At 41.2% G+C, this 20,256-nt stretch overlaps 1 protein-coding gene and 1 long non-coding RNA gene across 3 annotated transcripts in view; one reads left to right on the top strand and one right to left on the bottom strand.

Moving 5' to 3' along the window:
* The window catches only part of LOC145717689 (uncharacterized), a 147,444-nt gene that overhangs the window by 108,278 nt on the left and 18,910 nt on the right, over positions 1 to 20,256 (bottom strand). The window lies entirely within an intron of this gene.
* On the top strand, positions 19 to 19,218 carry ZNF577 (zinc finger protein 577). 2 transcript variants are annotated; one of them, XM_031018057.2, is made up of 6 exons: positions 19 to 167; positions 1,310 to 1,401; positions 8,555 to 8,756; positions 11,026 to 11,152; positions 11,423 to 11,518; positions 17,780 to 19,218. In XM_031018057.2, the coding sequence occupies exons 3-6, from the start codon at positions 8,742 to 8,744 to the stop codon at positions 19,132 to 19,134; spliced, it is 1,593 nt and encodes a 530-aa protein (XP_030873917.2). In that variant the 5' UTR covers positions 19 to 167; positions 1,310 to 1,401; positions 8,555 to 8,741; the 3' UTR covers positions 19,135 to 19,218. The 2 variants fall into 2 exon arrangements, with proteins under 2 accessions (XP_030873917.2, XP_030873916.2); XM_031018056.2 differs by having other exon boundaries at positions 20 to 167; positions 17,777 to 19,216.

The raw sequence follows: 20,256 nt of genomic DNA, 5'->3' as shown, positions 1-20,256 counted from the left end.
CCTCGCGCCAGATTCCGGGTCTCTGGAACAACGCACGTTGGCCCTCGTCGGCCGCCGTCCTCGCAGTCGCTGAGGTGGGGCTCGGGGGCGGTAGACACTGAAGCAAAGTGCTTGGGGAAGTGGTACGATGATTTGTCTCCAGAGGTGAAGATCGACGTTATCGGCAGGTCATTGTCGGTTCTGGGAGTGTTTGGGGGCCAGGGAGAGCGCGTTGGGTTTTGCGGTGTTTTTGTTTTTGTTTTGTCCTGGAGCGCGTGGGGGTAAGTGTTGGGGGAAGCGAATGGGAAATCTCACTAGGGGTTGTGTTGAAGGATCACTTGGGAGTTCCCTGTGGAGGGGGAGCTTGTGAGGTTTCGTGCTGGAACGAGAACCTGGGGAGAGTAGCGGTATGGGGCGTCTGGTTGGGGGAAGCAGGAGTCGTGTCGGCGTTGTCGGTGTTGGGGACAGCGTTTGGGGAGTTCCGTTGTTGATGCTTATCACATCCTTTTAAAGATGGGGTTTCTGGCCTCTTGCGCCCATGTTTACTGTATATTCTTTTTTAAAATATTTATTTATTTATTTTTATTTATTTGAGAGAGAGAGCACAAGAGGGGGTAGGGTCAGAGGAAGAAGCAGACTCCCTGCGGAGCAAGGAGCCCGATGCGGGACTCGATCCCAAGACTGCGGGATCATGAGCTGAGCTGAAGGCAGTCGTTTAACCAACTGAGCCACCCAGGCGCCCTGTTTACTGTATATTCTTGCAGAAAATATGTTTTCATTTTTATTTCCGGCCCATGTAATGACATGCTCAAACTCCTAAATAGTCCAGAAAATAACTCTTGTTAAATTTTAGTGTATTCCAATTTTGATGTTGGGATCAGTTGTGTAGGTACTGCTATAATTTTACACATTTTGAATCTGATATCCTGTTACTCTTTGGAAGTTTTCATCTTTCTTTTCTTTTTTTTTAAACTATCGCAGTTATGTTCTGTTGCGCAGGTGCTTTAATTTGGGTAAAACTGATGTGGGTATAGGTCCAACACTTTCAGGAACATTTGATGGGTTTCCTTTAACACAAGTGTTTTGTTAACTTGACCAGCTGTGGTGGTGATTTTCCACATGTGTTTTAGACATATCTGTTTATGTTTATTCCTAAATAGTTTATACTGTTGTAATCGTAAATGGTGTGGGTTTTTTCAGTATGACCCCACTTTTTGTTTCTTCTAATTTTATATAATGCACAAAAACAAAAATTTAAATTTATTTTGTCCTCTCAGTCTACTAATATTACTGCCACTAGCTTATACATTGATTCTTTTATATTTTCTAGTTGAGTATTTTCGTTATCTGCAAATAATTTTGGCCAGGTGGCAAGTGTATGAACTGTGGAGTAAGAAGAACCTGCTTCTGCCTCTGACTTGGGTAGGTTAATGTCTGAGTTTCTTTATTGGTGAAAAAAGCTGTCGTAATTCCTACTTCATAGAGTTATGAAGGTTAAATTAGCAAATATTCTTTAAGTACGAAGTGTAGTGCCTGGCACCTAGTATAGTCGGAATAAATGGTAACTATGGTTTATCAAGTTTTTATTCCTCATTCTCAAAGATTTTCCCCCCAGCTTTATTGAGATATAATTGACATATAACATTCTGTAAGTTTAACGTGTACAATGTGTTGATATAATACACTTATATATTGAAAATAATTTCTACCGTAGGTTAGCTAATACCTGCATCATGTCACATAATTACCATTTCTTTTATGTGGTGAAAACATTTAAGATCTCTTAGGTTTCAGTTATATAATACAGTCTTAACAGTAATCACCATGCTGTACAATGCAGCCCCTCAAATAACTTTAAAATTACTTTCATTTATATTTTTTTCTCTCTCTTTATTTAATATTTGATTTATAGATTACTAGATTTCCCAGTGTCTTATATTCCTGGAAGAAACCATACTTGTCCATAGTGATTTGTTCTTTAAATATGTGGCTGGGGGGCGCCTGGGTGGCTCAGTCGTTAAGCGTCTGCCTTTGGCTCAGGTCATGATCCCAGGGTCCTGGGATCGAGCCCAGCATTGGGCTCCCTGCTCCGTGGGAAGCCTGCTTCTCCCTCTCCCACTCCCCCTGCTTGTGTTCCCTCTCTCACTGTGTCTCTCTCTGTCAAATAAATAAATAAAATCTTTTAAAAAAAAAAAAATAAATAAATATGTGGCTGGGTTCCATTTGCTAATATTTTATTTAATAGTTTTGCATCTAGAAATAAAAAGATGTCTTGGATTTGCTTCAGAATAATCCTGTGGTGAAGAGAGATGAGTGGTGATGTAGATAATACAAAATTAGGTTTAAGCTGATAATTACTGAAGGCACATAATGGATATGAGGAGTTTGATTATACTTCTCTTTCTTTTCTCTCCTCTCCTCTCTTCTCCTCCCCTCTTCTCTCCTCTCCACACGTGGGCAGGGACAGAGGGAGAGAGAATCTCAAACAGGCTCCACACCCAGTAAGGAGCCTGATGCGGGGCTCAGTCCCATAACCCTGAGATCATGACCTGAGCCAAAATCAAGAGTTGGATGCTTAACCGACTGAGCCACTCAGGTGCCCCTCCTCTTTCTTTGTACATAGGGTTTTATTATACTGTTTCTTCTTCTTTGGCTTGAACCTTTTCATAATAAAATTTAAAAATTTTTGCTTCTACATTTATAAGTGAAACTGATCTGTACTTTAAGAGTATTTTTCAAGTATAACACTAAAAATGAAAAAATAGGATATTATAGCACCCTAGGAGCCCCATCTCATCCTAATCTCCTCCCTTCTTTCCAGAGGTAATTATTACCCTACAAACATCAAATTTGCCTGGCTGTTAACTTTATACAGATGGAGGGGCGCCTGGGTGGCTTCAGTCGGTTAAGCATCCAAGTCTTGATTTCAGCCTAGGTCATGATCTCAGGGTCGTGGGATTGAGCCCAGCATCGTTGGGCTCCCTGCCTGCTTCTCCCTCTCCTTCTGCGGCTCCCGCTGCTTGTGCTCGCTCTCTGTCTTTCTCAAATAAATAAAATCTTAAAAAAAACCAACTTTATACAAATGGAATCATAGGGTACATGTCCTTTTGTATCTGGTTTCTTTTGCTGAATATTTTGTTGTGAAATTCATCTAATTTGTTGCATTTAGCAGTAGTTCATTTTTTTTTTCATTGCTGTATGGTATTCTTTGGTGTGATTATACCCCAATTTATTTATGCATTCCACTATTAATACACATTTTGGTTGTTACTGGCTTGTGTCTGTTATAAAGAATGCTGATACGAACATTTTTGTACATGCATTTTGATGCATGATATACTTAGTAGAATTCCTGAATTGTGGGGTATGCTACATACAAGGAGAAATGACAAATGCCCAGTCATAATGGGAGGTTCTTAGCATACGTCACTCAGTAACAGAGAACAAGGAGACGAAAAGCTAGAAGGCTATAGTTTAACAGTGGTCAGCAAAGTTTCTGTAAAGAGCAATAAGAGAGTAAATATTTTAGGCTCTGCAGGCCAGATAGTCATGCACCTGCTGAACTCTGCCATTGTAAGATGAAAGTAGCCTAGAGAATACATAAACAAATGGGTATGGCTGTGTTCCAGGAAAACATTATTTACAAAAACAGTTCACCAACCCACTATACTGCCAACCCCTGAACAATTAGAATAACATGATTAACAAACTTGACCAGTGTAAAACACTCCCCCCAATGATTTTTCTCAAATGCACATAGAACAATTATAAAAATTTAGCATATGGAAAAAAAATTAGCATATGGTGGGCCATAAAGCCAGTCTAAACAAATTTCAAAGGATTGAAATCATACAGAATACTTTCTCTGGCTACAGTGGAATTAAACTTATAAAGCAATATCAAAATGATAACTAGAAAATCTCCCATTTTTGGTAAGCATACCATACACGTCTAAATAATCTATGATTCAGAAAAAATTACAGTGGAAATGTTTTGAATTGCATTTTAATAATCCTACATCTCAACTTTTGTTTAATTCAACTAAAGCAGTCAGTGGAGGGAATTTAGATATGTATTAGAAATGCATATATTGGAGGGACACCTGGGTGGCTCAGTCGTTTATACACACACAATGGAATATTATTCAGCCATAAGAAAGGAGGAAACCTTGCCATTTGCACCAACATGGATGGACCTTGAGGGCATTATACCAAGTGAAATAAATCAGAGAAAGACAAATACTGTATGATCTCACTTATGTATAGGGTATCTTAAAAAATGAAACAAAACGAAAAAACCGAGTTCATAGATACAGTGAACAGTTTGGTGGTTACTAGAGGCTGAGGTTTGGGGGTAGGTGAAATGGGTGAAAGGGGTCAAAAGACATAAACTTCCAGTTATAGAATAAATAAGTCATAGGGATGTAATGTACAGAATGGTGACTATAATATTGCATATTTGAAATTTTATAACTGGTGGCAAATGTTAACTAGACTTATTACAGTGACCATTTCATAATGTATACAGATACTGAATTGTTACATTGTACACCTGAAACTAATATATGTCAGTTATACCAAAAATAATAATACCAACAGATAGTATTTATATATGTAAAGGAATGTTATCATTTTTCATGTGTCATTTTCATGTCAGTTTCAACCACTGACTAAATTTTTTTAGTACAGTTGACACACAATGTTACATTAGTTTAAGTTGTGCAACTTAGTGACTTGAGCAGTTTTGTACATTACTATGTTCATCATGACTAACTCTTATTTTTGAGTCTTGTCCATTTCAATTACTTGAGTTTTCTGGGTGTACAGTAATACTGTGCAAATGTTGTTAATTTCTTTTCTTTCATATTGATCACTGCTATTTGATTCTTCTCTCTAACGACATGATAAGACCAGTGATGAATGAGAATGGTGGTATTTACGCCTTTCCATCCTTCATAGGAATGCTTCCAGCATCTCACTGGCTCTCCATTGGGCATGTAAAGTGATTTTACTTGCTTTGCTTTGCTTTTGTTTTGCTTTAGATGTTTTTCCTTTTTTCCTCTTATCTTTTGGAAAGAAAGACAGTGTGACTTCCAACTAACATGTCAACTACAAGTCCCAACTCCATTCCTTCCTCTTCATCCCTGGAAGTAACCTCTAACTTGAAATTTTACATTATAATAATTTTTGGACTTTAAGTGTGTATCTCCAAACTATATGTTCTATTTCTATGTGCATTTAAGAAGTTTATGCAAATGGTGTTACACTTGATGTATCCTTTTACAAGAGATTTATAGGATTTTATTTTGTTCTTGTTTTATCAGTAAGCTGTTTTTTTCTCCCAACACTATTGACATCACATGTGTGGGAGTTTGTCCCCACACCAGCCAGTTCTCCCAACTCCCTGGACAACAACTGGGTGTCCTAAAATTCAACTCAGTTTTGATGCTAACTACCAGGAATTCATGCAGATCCCACAGATTGAGGGCTCACTTTCACAAGGTTGACCACACTTCAGATACATGTCACTATTCCCAGGTTGCCCCTTGTATTTCTTTTTTTTTTTTTTTTTTTTAAAGATTTTATTTATTTATTTGAGAGAGAGAATGAGAGACAGAGAGCATGAGAGGGAGGAGGGTCAGAGGGAGAAGCAGACTCCCCGCCGAGCAGGGAGCCCGATGCGGGACTCGATCCCGGGACTCCAGGATCATGACCCGAGCCGAAGGCAGTCGCTCAACCAACTGAGCCACCCAGGCGCCCCGCCCCTTGTATTTCTGACCAGCTGGCTATAAATCAGGGGTTTCGGGGGCACCTGGGTGGCTCAGTTGGTTGGGTGTTTGACTCTTGATTTTGGCTCAGGTCATGATCTCAGGGTTGTGAGATCACCCTGCACTGGGCTCTGCCATCAGTGGAGGGAATTTAGACATGAATTTAGACTCCCAGCTGGGAGTCTGCTTGAGATTCTCTCTCTTCCTCTTCCTTTGCCCCTCCCCCTGTTCTCTCTCTCAAATAAATAAATCTTTTTAAAAAATAAATCAGAGGTTTCTACACCCCGCCCCCCCAAGTTCAATAATTTGTTAGAACAGCTCACAGAACTCAGGAAGATACTTTACTTACTATCACCAATTTATTACAAGAGATACAAATGAACAGCCAGATGAAGAGGTACATAGAGTGAGATCTGGAAGGGTCCTGAGCACAGGAGCTTCTGTCCATATGGAGTTGGGGTACACCACCCTCTTGGCACCACCTGAGTGTTCAACTCAGAAGCTCTCCAAACCGTGTAATTTAGGAGATTTTGTTGATTATATAGCCCACTGATGATTAAACTCAATCTCCAGCCCCTCTCCACTTCCCAGGGGATGAGGCTGAAAGTTCCAACCCTCTAATCATGCCTTGGTCTTTCTGGGGACCACCCTCTATCCTGAAGCTGTCTGTGGACCCCCAGCCACCAGTAATCTCATTGGCATATCAAAGCTACTCTTGTCACTCCAAGGATTTTAGGAGCTGTGTGCCAGAAACCTGGAACAAAAACCAGCTGTTTCCCATTGTACCATAATGAGTCTAAGGAGGTAGCCACTCCGTTCCTAGGCTACTATAGGTTTGTTAACAAACGGAATACTGAATTTTATGAGCTACTCTTTCAATATCAATTTAGGCTTTTCTCTTCTAACCTATTAATTTATTTTATTGGCTACTGTTGGCTGCCATCCTGACATCCATGCCCCTTTTGTTAAGAAAATCCCTATTTTATTTAGACAGTCATCCATCTAGGAACTTGACCTTAACCTTAGTTCGGTAGGAGATGCAGATTAGTCCTACCAATCAGGGTAGTTCCATTGCCGTTTTCAGTTTCATTGCTATGTTCCAGGCATGAACATTTGATGCAGCTCTGCTCTGTTAAGGGTGAGGGCAAGTCTGCCAAGCAGCTTCTGGGAAATGGTTGAGTCCTTGATCTCCAATCCTGGAGGTCTCAGTTGTAAACTCATTCATGTCTAACGCCCTCTTCCTACCTTTCTCCTACCCATGTGGAGTTGTATACCATTCTTTTTAGGCTGGCACTGCAGGTAGACTAGACTGAAGGGCCAAGACTGGGATAAAGCATTGTCAGGATTAGACATGGGGGTGGTAATTATCCTTGTTTACTGTGTTTACCAGTTGGCCAGAGAATGAGTCAGAGATGAGCTTTCTGGGTATGGAGGATTCAAGAGAGCAAGAGAGTCTTTGAGAAGAATTTGCTGCCTTGCAGGGTGAAGCAAAATTCAAATTGACTTCATGCTGTTGGTGTCCTCAGAGTGTGAGTTTCTTTTTTTTTTTTTTTAAAGATTTTATTTATTTATTCTTGAGAGACAGAGAGAGAGAGAGAGAGAGAGAGAAGCAGGCTCCCAAGGAGCAGGGAGCCCGATGCGGGGCTCGACTCCAGGACCCCGGGACCATGACCTGAGCCGAAGGCAGGCGCTTAACCATCTGAGCCACCCAGGCATCAGAGTGTGAGTTTCCAGCATGGCTCCAGGGCTTGGCCCTTGGGGAGACTGATCTCTGACCTGCAGCTGCTGAGGCAAGGGTGACTCTGCCTTTGCATTCTGGCTTGTGTGGGAGGAGCTGGCTGGGTGTGCATAGCAAATATTACAAGAACTGGTTCCAGGGGTTCTGTTTTTGCAACTATGACCGTGTGGCCACTCCATAGTATGAAGTGCTAGGGAGTAAAGTTCTTTTTTTTTTTTTTAAGATTTGGTTTATTTATTTGGGAGCGAGAACACAAGCGGGGGAGGAGCAGAGAGAGAGAGAAGCAGACTCCCCACTGAGCAGGATGCCCAGCGATGCTGAGCTCAATCCCAGGACCCTGAGATCATGACCTGAGCTGAAATCAAGAGTCGGACGCTTAACCGACTGAGCCACCCAGGCGCCCCAGGGAGTAAAATTATTAAACTGCATGAGAAAGAAAAGAAATTGTATTGTGAGGCTATTGGAAAAGGAATATGCCATAATGGAGAGAGGCAGATGTGGATTCAGATTCCCATATTGCTACTTAGGGAGGATATTAACATGGACAACACACTTCACCTGATCAAGCCTCAGCTTACTTATGTTTAAAATGGAGATCATGCTTACCTTATAGAGTAGTATTGAGGATTAAATAAGACGATGCTCATGATTTTTATAGTCCCTTGGTCTTCAGATAGGATAATTGCTCCAGTGCAATAAACAGAAATTTTAGGAATGTGTGGGCACAGGTGGTTTTAAGGCAGTTTCCAGAGCCACCACTTGTATCCATTATCTTTCCTAAAATTGATTTGTGTAAGAACTTGGCTACAGACAAGATCATGAGTTGGGTGTTTTTCCCATCTCTTTCACATCCATTCTAGTCTAACTTTGCCAAAAAAGGGGGGGGGCATTCCTCTTGCCCATCCCATGTCTTCTTATGGAGCACGGCCCCATGATGTAAAAGCTTTCCTGGTGTTAAAGAGACAGAAGAAATGTTGGGGCCTTTTGTTGGAGTAAGTCTGCATGGCAAGAGAAAGCTGGGATCCCAGGTACATATCCTCTTACAGTTGAATTTGCTCTTGAATCCACAGGTTCTAGTCTATAGGAATAAGACATTATCAGTACTGGAAGAAGGAGGAGGTCTCAGGCTTAGGAGATCATCATTTCTGGCAGCAGCCTGACCTGAGATATCTGACCATAACTTCCAGGCAGGCCGGGAGCAGACAGAAGACAGAGCATACCCTGCAGTTGCTAGCCCTTTCTTCAGAACAGAAGAACATGACCAAGGCCCGGGTAAGGCTTATTTTACCTATTTTTGTCCTTTGTTTCCCAGTGGATTTGTGGAAGCTTCTAAAACACAGTCTGGGGGTGCCTGGGTGGCTCAGTCTGTTAAGCGTCTGCATTTGGCTCGGGTAATGATCCCAGAGTCCTGGGATCGAGCCCTGCATAAGACTCCTTGCTCAGTGGGGAGCCTGCTTCTCCCTCTGCCTGCTTCTCCCCTTGCTTGTACTCTCTCTCTCTGTCAAGTAAATAAAATCTTTTAAAAAGGTTAAAAAATAAACAGTCTGATAAAATGAAACAGTATATGTTGATAAAAGTCAGGATCTGTGGAAAATAAGTTTAGGCCATAATCTTAAAATCTGGGGAGTTAGGAAGCAAGATACATGGGTCGTAAGATTCATACAAAGCCCTTAAGGATGGAACCGAGGTAAATGTGTAAGATCTTATGGGCTGGCTTAGCTTTGAATTTGTGTCTCATTTCTTGGCAGCTGTAATAACAAGAAAGACATGAAAAGTTACATGATTTGTAGTGTCCGTGAGGAGAAAGCAAACCAGTTCTTCAGGGAAAGTAATTTCATTGCTCTTAGTGCTTAAGAAATTTCTTTTCCTAGCTCTTCACAGAGATTTTGTGGTAGACAGTGTCCTCAATATCAGTCATGTAATAAAGGCATAAGATGTTTCCTTTGGCTTTTTCTCGTTATGTTCGTCAGAGTAAACTAAGGGGATAATGCCAAAGCAGAGCTTGATTGGGCAAAATTCTTCAAAAGCAGTGCACCTGGACAATAGAATCTTCTGGCAGGCCACACTTTACCCCGGAATAAAACCTGAATTATTTAATAGAATGAATGGGCTGCTTGACCTTTGAGTGGTCCTCCATGAAGAAGAATTCTGCCATTTGGCAGAAGACAGCTGAAAGTTCCACTCTTTGATAACAGCTTGGAGTACAGACAGTGGTAATGCTCCCTTTATACCTTTTCAACTGCAGGTTCAGAAATGAAGGCAGAGTCAATTATTCCTGGTCTGGCGTTTGTATTATTAATTACTTAAATGATGCGTGGCTACATTTGCATGTAAAAGATTCAAACAAAAAGAAGTATTTACACCAAAAGAGAATATCCCCTTTCACCTCTTCCTGCCCAACCTCCAACCCAAGAGGTAACAGATGTTAATAGTTTGGGTCTCCAGTCAATCTCTTTGTATAATTGACATGTGGTAGAATATATTTATACACATTTTTATATGCATCAATATGTATACTTATACATATATAATTGTGTATATTATTAAGACTTTTCCATATATCTGGGGATCATACTATATATACAACTTGGGAACTTGATTTTTTTTTTTATTTAAGAGAGTACCTTGAAGATCATTGGCATTAATAGGTTTACATCTACCAAATTGTTTTTTTTTTTAAGATTTTATTTTTAAGTAATCTCTATACATAACGTGGGGCTTGAATTTATGACTGCGAGATCAAGAGTCATGCTCTACCGACTGAGCCAGCCAGGGGCCCCACTACCAAATTGATTTTTTTTTTTTTTTTGAAGATTTTATTTATTTACTCGACAGAGGAAGACACAGCGAGAAAGGAAACACAAGCAGGGGGAGTGGGGGAGGGAGAAGCAGGCTTTTCCCGCTGAGCAGGGAGCCCGATGCGGGGCTTGATCCCAGGACCCTGGGATCACAACCCGAGCCGAAGGCAGACGCTTAACCGACTGAGCCACCCAGGCGCCCCCTTGTCTGTTTCTGATGGACGTGTAGATATGGATAATTTTTCACTGTTATAAACAAATAATGAACATTCTTCCTCCACATTGTTTTGTCTCTGCAAGTATTTTTTTTCTTCAAATATTACTTTAGTACTCTTTTAGGCTAAGAAGAACTAATTAATAGAATTCCATGGTGGTGTTGTCTGAATGTTTGTGTCCCCACAAAATTCGTATGTTAGAATCTTAACCCCCAAAGATGATGTATTAGGAGGTGGGGCCTTTGGACTGGGAAGTGGGCCCTCACCAGAATGCAACCTTGCTGGCTCCTTGATCTGGGACTTCCCAGCTTCCACAACTGTGAGAAATAAATTTCTGCTTTTATAAGCTACACAGTCTCTGGTATTTTGTTATAGGAACCTGAATGGACTAAGACACATGGTCCTGTGGTATGTGAAATACTCACAGTGTGCATAACTTATCAAGGGAAAATGATGAGAACGTGTTCCTGTCCCTCTTTTCCGCATCATCTGTTCCACCTTAGATTGCATCGGCATCTGTTGTTACAGGCGTCATTATCATTTGAGGACGTGGCTGTGGGCTTCTCCTGGGAGGAATGGCAGTTACTGGCTCCATCTCAGAAGGACCTGTACCGGGAAGTGATGTTGGAGAACTATAGGAACCTGGTGTCAGTGGGTGAGGACGGCATCACAATCCGTTGCCTTTTCTTTCTCATTCAATAAAATTGGTAGTGTCCCTGAAATATCTCCTGGTTTGGACTAACACATTGTAGAGAACAGACTTTTATTCTCCTCTTTGGCGCTAGAGTGTATATGCTCTCCCTCCCCCAGGAAAAGGATTTTGCTTTACTGAAGTATAAATGATGTACAGACTTTCTCCAGTTTTCTTAGATTCCCCAAGCTTAAATACTTGGTGCCAAGTTTTCAATGATTTCCCATTTTACAGGTTATCAAGCTAGCAAACCAGATTCACTCTTCCATTTGGAGCAAGGAGAACCACCATGGACGGTAGTGGGAGCAGCTCAGAGTCAAACCTGTCAAGGTGAGTGAGTGAAAACCAAGAAAATGGGGAGAAAGGACACTAAAACTCCAGTGGGCCAGTGAAAGGTTAACACTTTGGAAGTGTTGTGTGGAGAACTTTTCTTTTCTTTTTTTTTTTTTTTAATGATTTTATTTTATTTATTTGTCAGAGAGAGAGAAAGAGAGCGCTCACAAGCAGGGTGAGCGGCAGGCAGAGGGACTAGCAGGGTCCCCAGTGAGCAGGGAACCCGATGTGGGACTTGATCCCAGGACCCCGGGTTCATGACCCGAGCCGAAGGCAGACGCTCAACCAACTGAGCCACACAGGCGTCCCTGGAGAACTTTTCTTATGCCAGTTGGTGACACAAAAATCTGAGTAACTCCTTTCTGTATCGCTCTTCTTTATTCGGGCTGTTCTTTGCCTGCTATTAAAGGTTGAGGTCTTCCTTTTTTTCTCATTTCTAGATCTGATTACAGTCTTGGCTCATGTAGGATCCAGATTTCTTACCTGGTTCCCTCCTGCCCAGCTTCTGCCTGTCTTCTACTTCCCTTTTCTGCAGCGTTCCCACCTCCTGTTCCTCACCGACTTGCTCCCATACAGATGGCTTTGCCCTTGGCACAGTTCTCGTCTTCTGCACATCCTTGCCCCTTTCAAAAGGGCTGAAATCCCTCCCTGACAACCCACCTCACCTGAGGTCATCTAAAAACTACATGTACCTTGCCGCTTAGGGCACCTCAATCTACTATTCAGCCTCTGCTTCCCCAACTTCCAGGTTCTGGGTTTTTGTGGGTTTTTCTTTCTTTTTTTAATCTTCTGCTTCATTCTCATATTAAAAGTTTCATTCATTCTCAAGGCCTAAGCTCTCTGTTCTCTGCTGGAGAGTCCCAAATTGACCTCTTCTACTAATGTCTGATCGGCAGTGTAATCCCCGTATGTTGCCAGCTACCAGGGCAGCTGCCCTTTGATGTCCTCCTTCCTGTATGCAAAAGCAGAGGTCCTCCTTTCTCCCAGATAATGTCTTCACCGTCATAGAGTGTATTCAGATATATTTGAAGAGTTTAGCTCTCTGTACTCTGACAGTTATTCCCAGGTTGACATCTCCCCTTCTGTAGTCTGATCAGACCTCTAATTCTATATTTTGCCGGCACCGAGGATAATTATCCTGGGAAGTCCTCTTTCCTTCAGCTTTTGTGTTGCAACCTGAGATCATTTTTCCTCCTTGTGAATCCTTTTACCCCTAGTGCGTTTTACTTAGGTTCTGCTCTGCTGCTGTACACGTTAGGTGCTTAGTTACCTGTGAGTTGCCTTGAATTTTCTGTATTATTTCTGACAGTCTCTGCTACTTATATTAGATTTTATTGTTTTGAAAAGGCCTTAGGGAATTGCACACTCTCAATTCCCACCTCGGAGTAGGCTGTGATCATTTAGTCTTGCATTGCACCTGTTGCTACACACATCGGCTGTCTTCGGTTGTTCAGTTAGTCCCTTTTAATGGTATGGCTGTATTCCTCTGTGGGCGGGGGGCATTAAAGTGGTGGAACTTGATGAGAAAACAGGAGGAGTGAGAACTGGTTAAAAAAACAAGAGGTCCACATATATTTAGAGGTTGATAAGATAAGAACCCAGCTGGGTAGAGTGAGAAGTATTGGGGCTATGGTGGGAGGAGGGTCAGAAAATGTCCCAGACGCAAGTGACAAACTTATTCCAAAGAGGAGGAAGTGATAGATTTTATTGAAAGCCACAGGTCATATAGTGTCCAATAAGGTGAGGATTGGCATCTGTGCATTTGATTGTGTTGCATTTTTACGGCCAGATACCGCCTTCCTTCACCTTGATCTCTTTTTATCTCCACAAGTTCCAGTGCACACTTGGAACTCCCTCTTTTCTAATTTTTCTGTACTTTGTGTCTACACTGCACTGACTCAGTCATGATCACATGTTTTATCATATTGTTTTATGGTGGGTATGAGGCTTCTTTTTCCATATGGAGAAAAGGCCTCTATGTTAGTCTTCCTTACTGCATGTAGACTAGATAATCATTTACTGACAGCATCACTTGCATCTGTTTGTTCCCCACATCTTGAAAGTAGGTCTTATTTTGTTTTGTTTTCTTTTTAAATCAGGGATGTGTGTAAACTACATGGGAACTTTTTCAAACCACAGGCTTTGTCTCTGGAGATTTGGTTTCTAATCTACTAGAAATGGGGAGTGCCCTGAGCATATGAGCTTGGAAAAACTTAACTAGGCCAGCTGTGCTTTGATCCGTGTAGTTGAAGAACTGCCATCCTACTGCACTCTGAAAGAGCTGGATCTCATGAAGGACAGAATACCTTCCAAGTGTCAAAGTCCCATTAAAATTTTTAGGATTTGATTATGAGGCATAGACGGGCTGTTTTTGCAAAATTAGAGAAAATTGAACTTTGGTGAAGTGTTACAGAAAGAATTAAAGTACTTTTTGGAAGAATGATAAAATAATTTCTGCAAGAAAGATAGTTGAATTTCAAGTCAAAATGATATGGGTTAGTAAAAAGATTTTAGAGATAGAGTTGAGGAAAGCAATGTGGGAGATCCTTAGTACATTGGCCTATAGGAGACTGTATGAAAGGAAATGGCTGATTATTGTGGACTTTATGTTAATAATTGGCTTAGAAAGTGTGAATTTGGTTCTGTTTTAACTTTTTATGCTATTTGTAGATGGTCTTGCTTGAGAGCTAGGGAGTAGCATTGAAACAGGAAGTTACAGCTTGGAATTCTAGGATAAATGGAAGATAAGGCAGGTCGATGTTTTGTTCCTGGATGGGGAATGAATCTCTTAATTGGTGGTGACAGATGATGTAGGAACAGAGATTAAGGAAGAATGTGGCATTAGTTGAAAGAAGAAAATTTGGGGATGAGTATATCAAGTAGATTATAATGGCAAGTACGGATATGGTTTATATGGATACAGATGACCTGTATCTGTGCTGTCCATTGTATTGGCCACTGGCCACATGTGGCTACCTAAGTGTAATTAACATTAAGTAAAATTACAAATTCAGTTCCACTGTCACTCTGGTCACCCACATTCAAGTGCTCAATAGCCACACGTGGCTAGTGGGTACCATATTAGGAAACACAGATACAGAACATTCCCATCATTGCAGAAAATTTTATTGAACAGCATAGTACACAGTTATAGTATGATTAAACTCATTGGAGAAGGTGATGTTTCCACCAGTCAGTACAACTGTACTCTTCTCTGGGACAAGGGCAGATGGCCCGAGGACCTTTTCTTTTTTTTTTTTTTATTAGAGAGAGAATGTGCACATGCATGAGCAGGGTGGGCAGAGGGAGAGGGAGAGAGAAAGAGAATCTTTTTTTTTTTAAATTTTTTTATTCTTATGTTAATCTCCATACATTACATCATTAGTTTTAGATGAAGTGTTCCATGATTCATTGTTTGTGTATAACACCCAGTGCTCCATGCAGAACGTGCCCTCCTCAATACCCATCACCAGGCTAACCCATCCTCCCACCCCCCTCCCCTCTAGAACCCTCAGTTTGTTTTTCAGAGTCCATCGTCTCTCATGGTTCGTCTACCCCTCCGATTTCCCCCCCTTCATTCTTCCCCTCCTGCTACCTTCTTCTTCTTCTTTTTTTTTTTTGAGAGAAAGAGAATCTTAAGCAGGCTCCACACTCAGCATGGAGCCAGGTGTGGGGCTTGATCTCACAACGCTGAGATCATAACCTGAGCTGAAATCAAGAGTTGGACACTTAACTGACTGAGCCACTCAGGTGCCCCTAAGGACCTATTTTTAAATTCTAGATGGACATATATGTGTCTGGGTATATTGGACTGGGTGAGGTTGTATCATTTTTACATAGAAAATTGAAGTGTTGACTACAGTATTAGTCTAAATAGGTGATTGGTGTTTTATATAAGTTAGTTTTGGTGTGCAGGTAGAATGAAAGGGGAAAGGTTTAGTAACAAGGCAGTTGAATATTTTACCTCAGTAATCTTGGGATGAGATGCTATAGGTCCTCCTTTCTGATTTTCTGATTCCAACCCTTTGTTATGAAAACCCACATTGTTTATGTTTGATCAGCATTTGTTTGATGTCTCTGGGTGGGATTTTCAAATTCTCTTTGCATATTCCTCTCCCAAAATTCTTTTTTTTTTTTTTTTAAAGATTTTATTTACTTATTTGACAGAGAGAGAGAGAGGGACAGTGAGAGAGGGAACACAAGCAGGGGGAGTGGGAGAGGGAGAAGCAGGCTTCCCGCTGAGCAAGGAGCCCGATGCGGGGCTCGATCCCAGGACCCCGAGATCATGACCTGAGCCGAAGGCAGCCACTTAACAACTGAGCCACCCAGGCGCCCCTCTCCCAAAACTCTTAAGACTTGGAATCTATGAAATTCTTGTCCAGGGCCTTCCTCTTTCTCTGTCCATTCTTCCTACATTATCTCACCTGGTTCTGTGTAGTCAAAATATTTAAGTACTGTTTATATACTCATGACTTAAAATTGTTATCTAAAGGGGCGCCTGGGTGATTAAGTTCATTAAGCATCTGACTCTATCTCAGCTCAGGTCTTGATCTCAGGATTGTGAGGTCAAGCCCTGCATTGGGCTCCATGCCCACTTAAAAAAAGTTATCTGACGTCTAGAACTTTCTCCACACTCATAGGTCTAACTGGATACTTCATATTTGTTCATGAATGTATATATTATCTCAAGCCTGATGTGTCCCTCAAAATGGAGCACTTGAGTCCCCACAAATGTCAGACCTCTCTCCCTAATCTTCCTCATCTTATTAAATGGCACCAGCAGCTACACAGATACGTAAGCCACATATTGAAAAGCTATGCTTGATGATTCCCTTTTCTTCCTCTGGCATTCATTCTTACAGTGAGCCTTATCTTTTCCTTCTGTCATTGTCTTTCCTTTCTCTGCACTATGTCCTTGTTCTTGTACATTTCTCCATCTCCATGGTGGTCAACTGATGCTGCTGTTACCCCTTGCTGAACTCTGCTGTATCCTGTTGTGTATTCTCTCAACAACTTCATCTCTCCAGCTCATTTTTCATATAACAGCTGTGTGATTATTGGTATTTTGGGAAATACTAATTCAGAATGGGTTGTATTCCTTCCGAAAAATGTTCAGTGGCTTATGGCCATTGCTCTTAGCATAAAACCTAATTTCTAACAAAGTCTTCCTACATCATCTATATCTTCTCAATTCTTCCTCCCTTTTCAAACTTAGCAATTTCCACTTCACTCAAGCTCAGGATAGTCCAGGTACACCAGGCTTTTTTTTATGTTTCTTGATGATGCCTAAATTTTTCTGCCTCTGGGTTTTGGCATTGGCTGTTCCTTCTTGGAATGTTCTTCATCAAGTTATCTGCATAACATTGCTCATTCTTATCCTATGATGTCAACTTAACTTGCCTTGTCTCATGGATGACTATTTTATCTAAGATTAACCTACCACTACTCTGTCATCTCCTTCATACATACTATTTTGCATAATCTGTAATTTTTTTATTTCTTTGGTTACTTGTTGATCCCCTCGTCCCCCCATCTTGCTCTCTGTCTTGTTACTAGAATGACAGCTCCATGGATACAGATTATATAAGTTGCCTTAGTGTGACTGATACATTCTAATTCTAATATTCTAATATATTATTCTAACGTTCAAATATCATAAAGTAGGGGCGCCTGGGTGGCTCAGTTGGTTAAGCGACTGCCTTCGGCTCAGGTCATGATCCTGGAGTCCCGGGATCGAGTCCCGCATTGGGCTCCCTGCTCGGCAGGGAGCCGCTTCTCCCTCTGACCCTCCCCCCTCTCATGTGCTCTCTCTCTCTCTGATTCTCTCTGTCTCAAATAAATAAATAAAAATAAATAAAAATAAATCTTTAAAATAAAAAAATATCATAAAGTAATATATTCCTAAACACCAGCACATTCAATATTTGTTGGATGAATGGATCCATCCCCTCCATCTTGTTTTGTTCTATTCCAGTCACTGTGTGGTTCTATTTTTACTTCTATCTCCATTTTGCAAGGTCCTATTTGGAAAGAATCCCAAGTTATATTTATTCATTGTAGGCTATCCAGTGTTGTTTCTAAAGTAGCTGTTCTTCCCTTTGCTGTTTTATAATATTGTCTTTTTTCACAGAGCATAGGATATATTTCTCTTAGGGGTCTTATAAAGAACTAGCCCAAACCATGGCAAATTTTTTTTTTTTTTTACATTTTTCCCCCTAAAATTATCATGGATGTTTTCATTGTTCTTTTTCCTAGAAGAAATATGGGAGATTGACCATATGCAGTGGCACCCAGAAAACCAAAACGAGAGTAAAACTTTGGAAAGATATCAGCAAAGTTATGCACTTGGAAACAATTTCGATTTATGCAAAAGTCTTGTTCCTTTAACACAAAGACACAATAAGTTTGGCTCACATTGTAAAAGTTTGAAATCACATTTAGGTTTTGTTATCCAGAATAGAAGATACGCAGGAGAGGATTCTGATGAGGTTAGTGGATGCGGGAAATCATCAGTCTACATCCAGCAGGATACAATTCTTACTGGACTTAAATGCCTTGGATGCATTAAACCCAGTAGCACTAAATCACAGCTCAATGAACATCAAAAAACTTACACAGAAGAGAAGCCACATGAATGCAGTGAGTGTGGGAAAGCCTTCTCCAGGAAGGCACAACTCATTAGGCATCAGAGAACTGAAAGAGGAGAGAAGCCGCACGGATGCAATGAATGTGGGAAAACATTCATGAGGAAGATTCAGCTCACTGAACACCAGAGAACTCATACTGGAGAGAAGCCCCATGAATGTAATGAATGCGGAAAAGCCTTCTCCAGAAAGTCACAGCTTATGGTACATCAGAGAACTCATACAGGAGAGAAACCCTATGGATGCAGTGAATGTGGCAAAGCCTTCAGCCGGAAGTGCCGGCTCAATAGACATCAGCGATCTCACACAGGAGAAAAACTCTATGGATGCGGTGTGTGTGGGAAAGCCTTCTCCCAGAAGGCATACCTCCTTGCACATCAGAGACTTCACACAGGAGAGAAGCCTTATAAATGCAGTGAATGTGGAAGAACTTTCTTTTTTAAGTCGGACCTGACCAAGCATCAGAGAATTCATACGGGAGAGAAACCTTACGAATGCAGTGACTGCGAAAAAGCCTTCAGGAGCAAGTCAAAGCTTATTCAGCATCAGCGAACTCATACCGGAGAGAGACCATATGCATGCAGTGAATGTGGCAAAGCCTTTGCCCACATGTCAGTTCTCATTAAACATAAGAAAACTCATACAAGAGAGAAAGCTATAAATTCACTGAAGGTGGAGAAACCTTCCTCAGGGAGTCATAGCTCTTTATACATGAGTGAACTTGCACGAGAGCAAAGCGAGATGAACACAGTGCCTGTGGAAATACCTTCTTTGGGAACTCAACCCTTGTTAAACCTCAGTGAGTTCCTCGGGGGTAGAAATGTAGTGTTTGTGGAACAGCCTTTTCTAAGAAGTCAGGCCTCAGTAGATAATAGGGAATTTGCACAGGGAATAAGTCTTGCAAATGCAGTGAATGTGGCAACACCTTCGGTAATAAATTATGTCTTATATGTTACAGACATTGTGTAGGAAAGAAAGTCTCTGGTACCAGAATGTATCTGATACCAGAAAAGCCTTTAGCAAGAATCCTCCACACATTATATGTCAGAGCTCATTTTTTTTTTTTTAAAGGTTTTATTTATTTATTCATGAGAGAGAGAGAGAGAGAGGCAGAGGGAGAAGCAGGCTCCCAAGGAGCAGGGAGCCCGATGCGGGACTCGATCCCAGGACGCTGGGATCATGACCTGAGCCAAAGGCAGACGCTCAACCATCTGAGCCACCCAGGCGCCCCTGTCAGAGCTCATTTTGCACATAAATGCTATGGATGCAGTGGTGGTGGAAGATAAGTCTGTGAGAATTCAGACTTATTAAATTTCTATGAAATCCCACTGGGCAGAAATGCAGCTATTGTGGGGAAGCCTTTTCCTGGAGGTGATATCTCCATTGTTATCAAAGAATTCCCACAGGACCAGAACATTAGGAAAGAATGTGATGATGTTTTCAGTGATAGGTTCTACCTCATCACATCAGAGAAGTGTAGAAAGATACCTCTAGAGACACTGAATATGGACAACATTTTCAGTAAAATGTGGAAGAACTCATAGGAGAAACCCCTGAACACAGTAAAAGATGGAAATTCTAAAATAGGAATTCTATTGCCAAACTAACTAATGTGTCACAATTTAATACCTTGGGAATCTGGGAAAGACTTTTCTAATAAATGAAATCTTGGGCACTAGGAATTGAATTATGTAGCAAAAACCTATGAATATAATGAATACGGAGATACAACTTTATTAGTCTCTTATGGCTGCTGTAACAAATTACCATACATTTGGTGGCTTAAAACAACACAGTATTATAGCTCTGGAGGTCTGAAGTCTGAAATGCATCTTGCTAGACAAGGGGGTCACAGGGCTGCTTTTCTTTTTGGAGGCTGCAGGGAGAACCTGTTTCTCTTTGTCCTTCCAGCTGCTAGAAGTTGCCTGAATTTGTGGTTTGCAGACCCCTTCCACCTTCAAAGCCAGCAATGGCCGGTCAACTCTTCCATCACTCTGACACTGAACTCCTGCCTCCTTCTCCTACACTTAAGGACCGTGACTATATTGGGCCCACCCAGATAATCCAGGATGACCCCCCTATCTTAAAATC

Source organism: Leptonychotes weddellii, chromosome 16 (genome assembly GCF_054177405.1).
Source record: "Leptonychotes weddellii isolate Sample4059 chromosome 16, ASM5417740v2, whole genome shotgun sequence".
Taxonomy (NCBI): domain Eukaryota; kingdom Metazoa; phylum Chordata; class Mammalia; order Carnivora; family Phocidae; genus Leptonychotes; species Leptonychotes weddellii.
The sequence above is the reverse complement of the archived record's forward strand: the minus strand, read 5'-3'. Positions and strand labels throughout refer to the sequence as shown.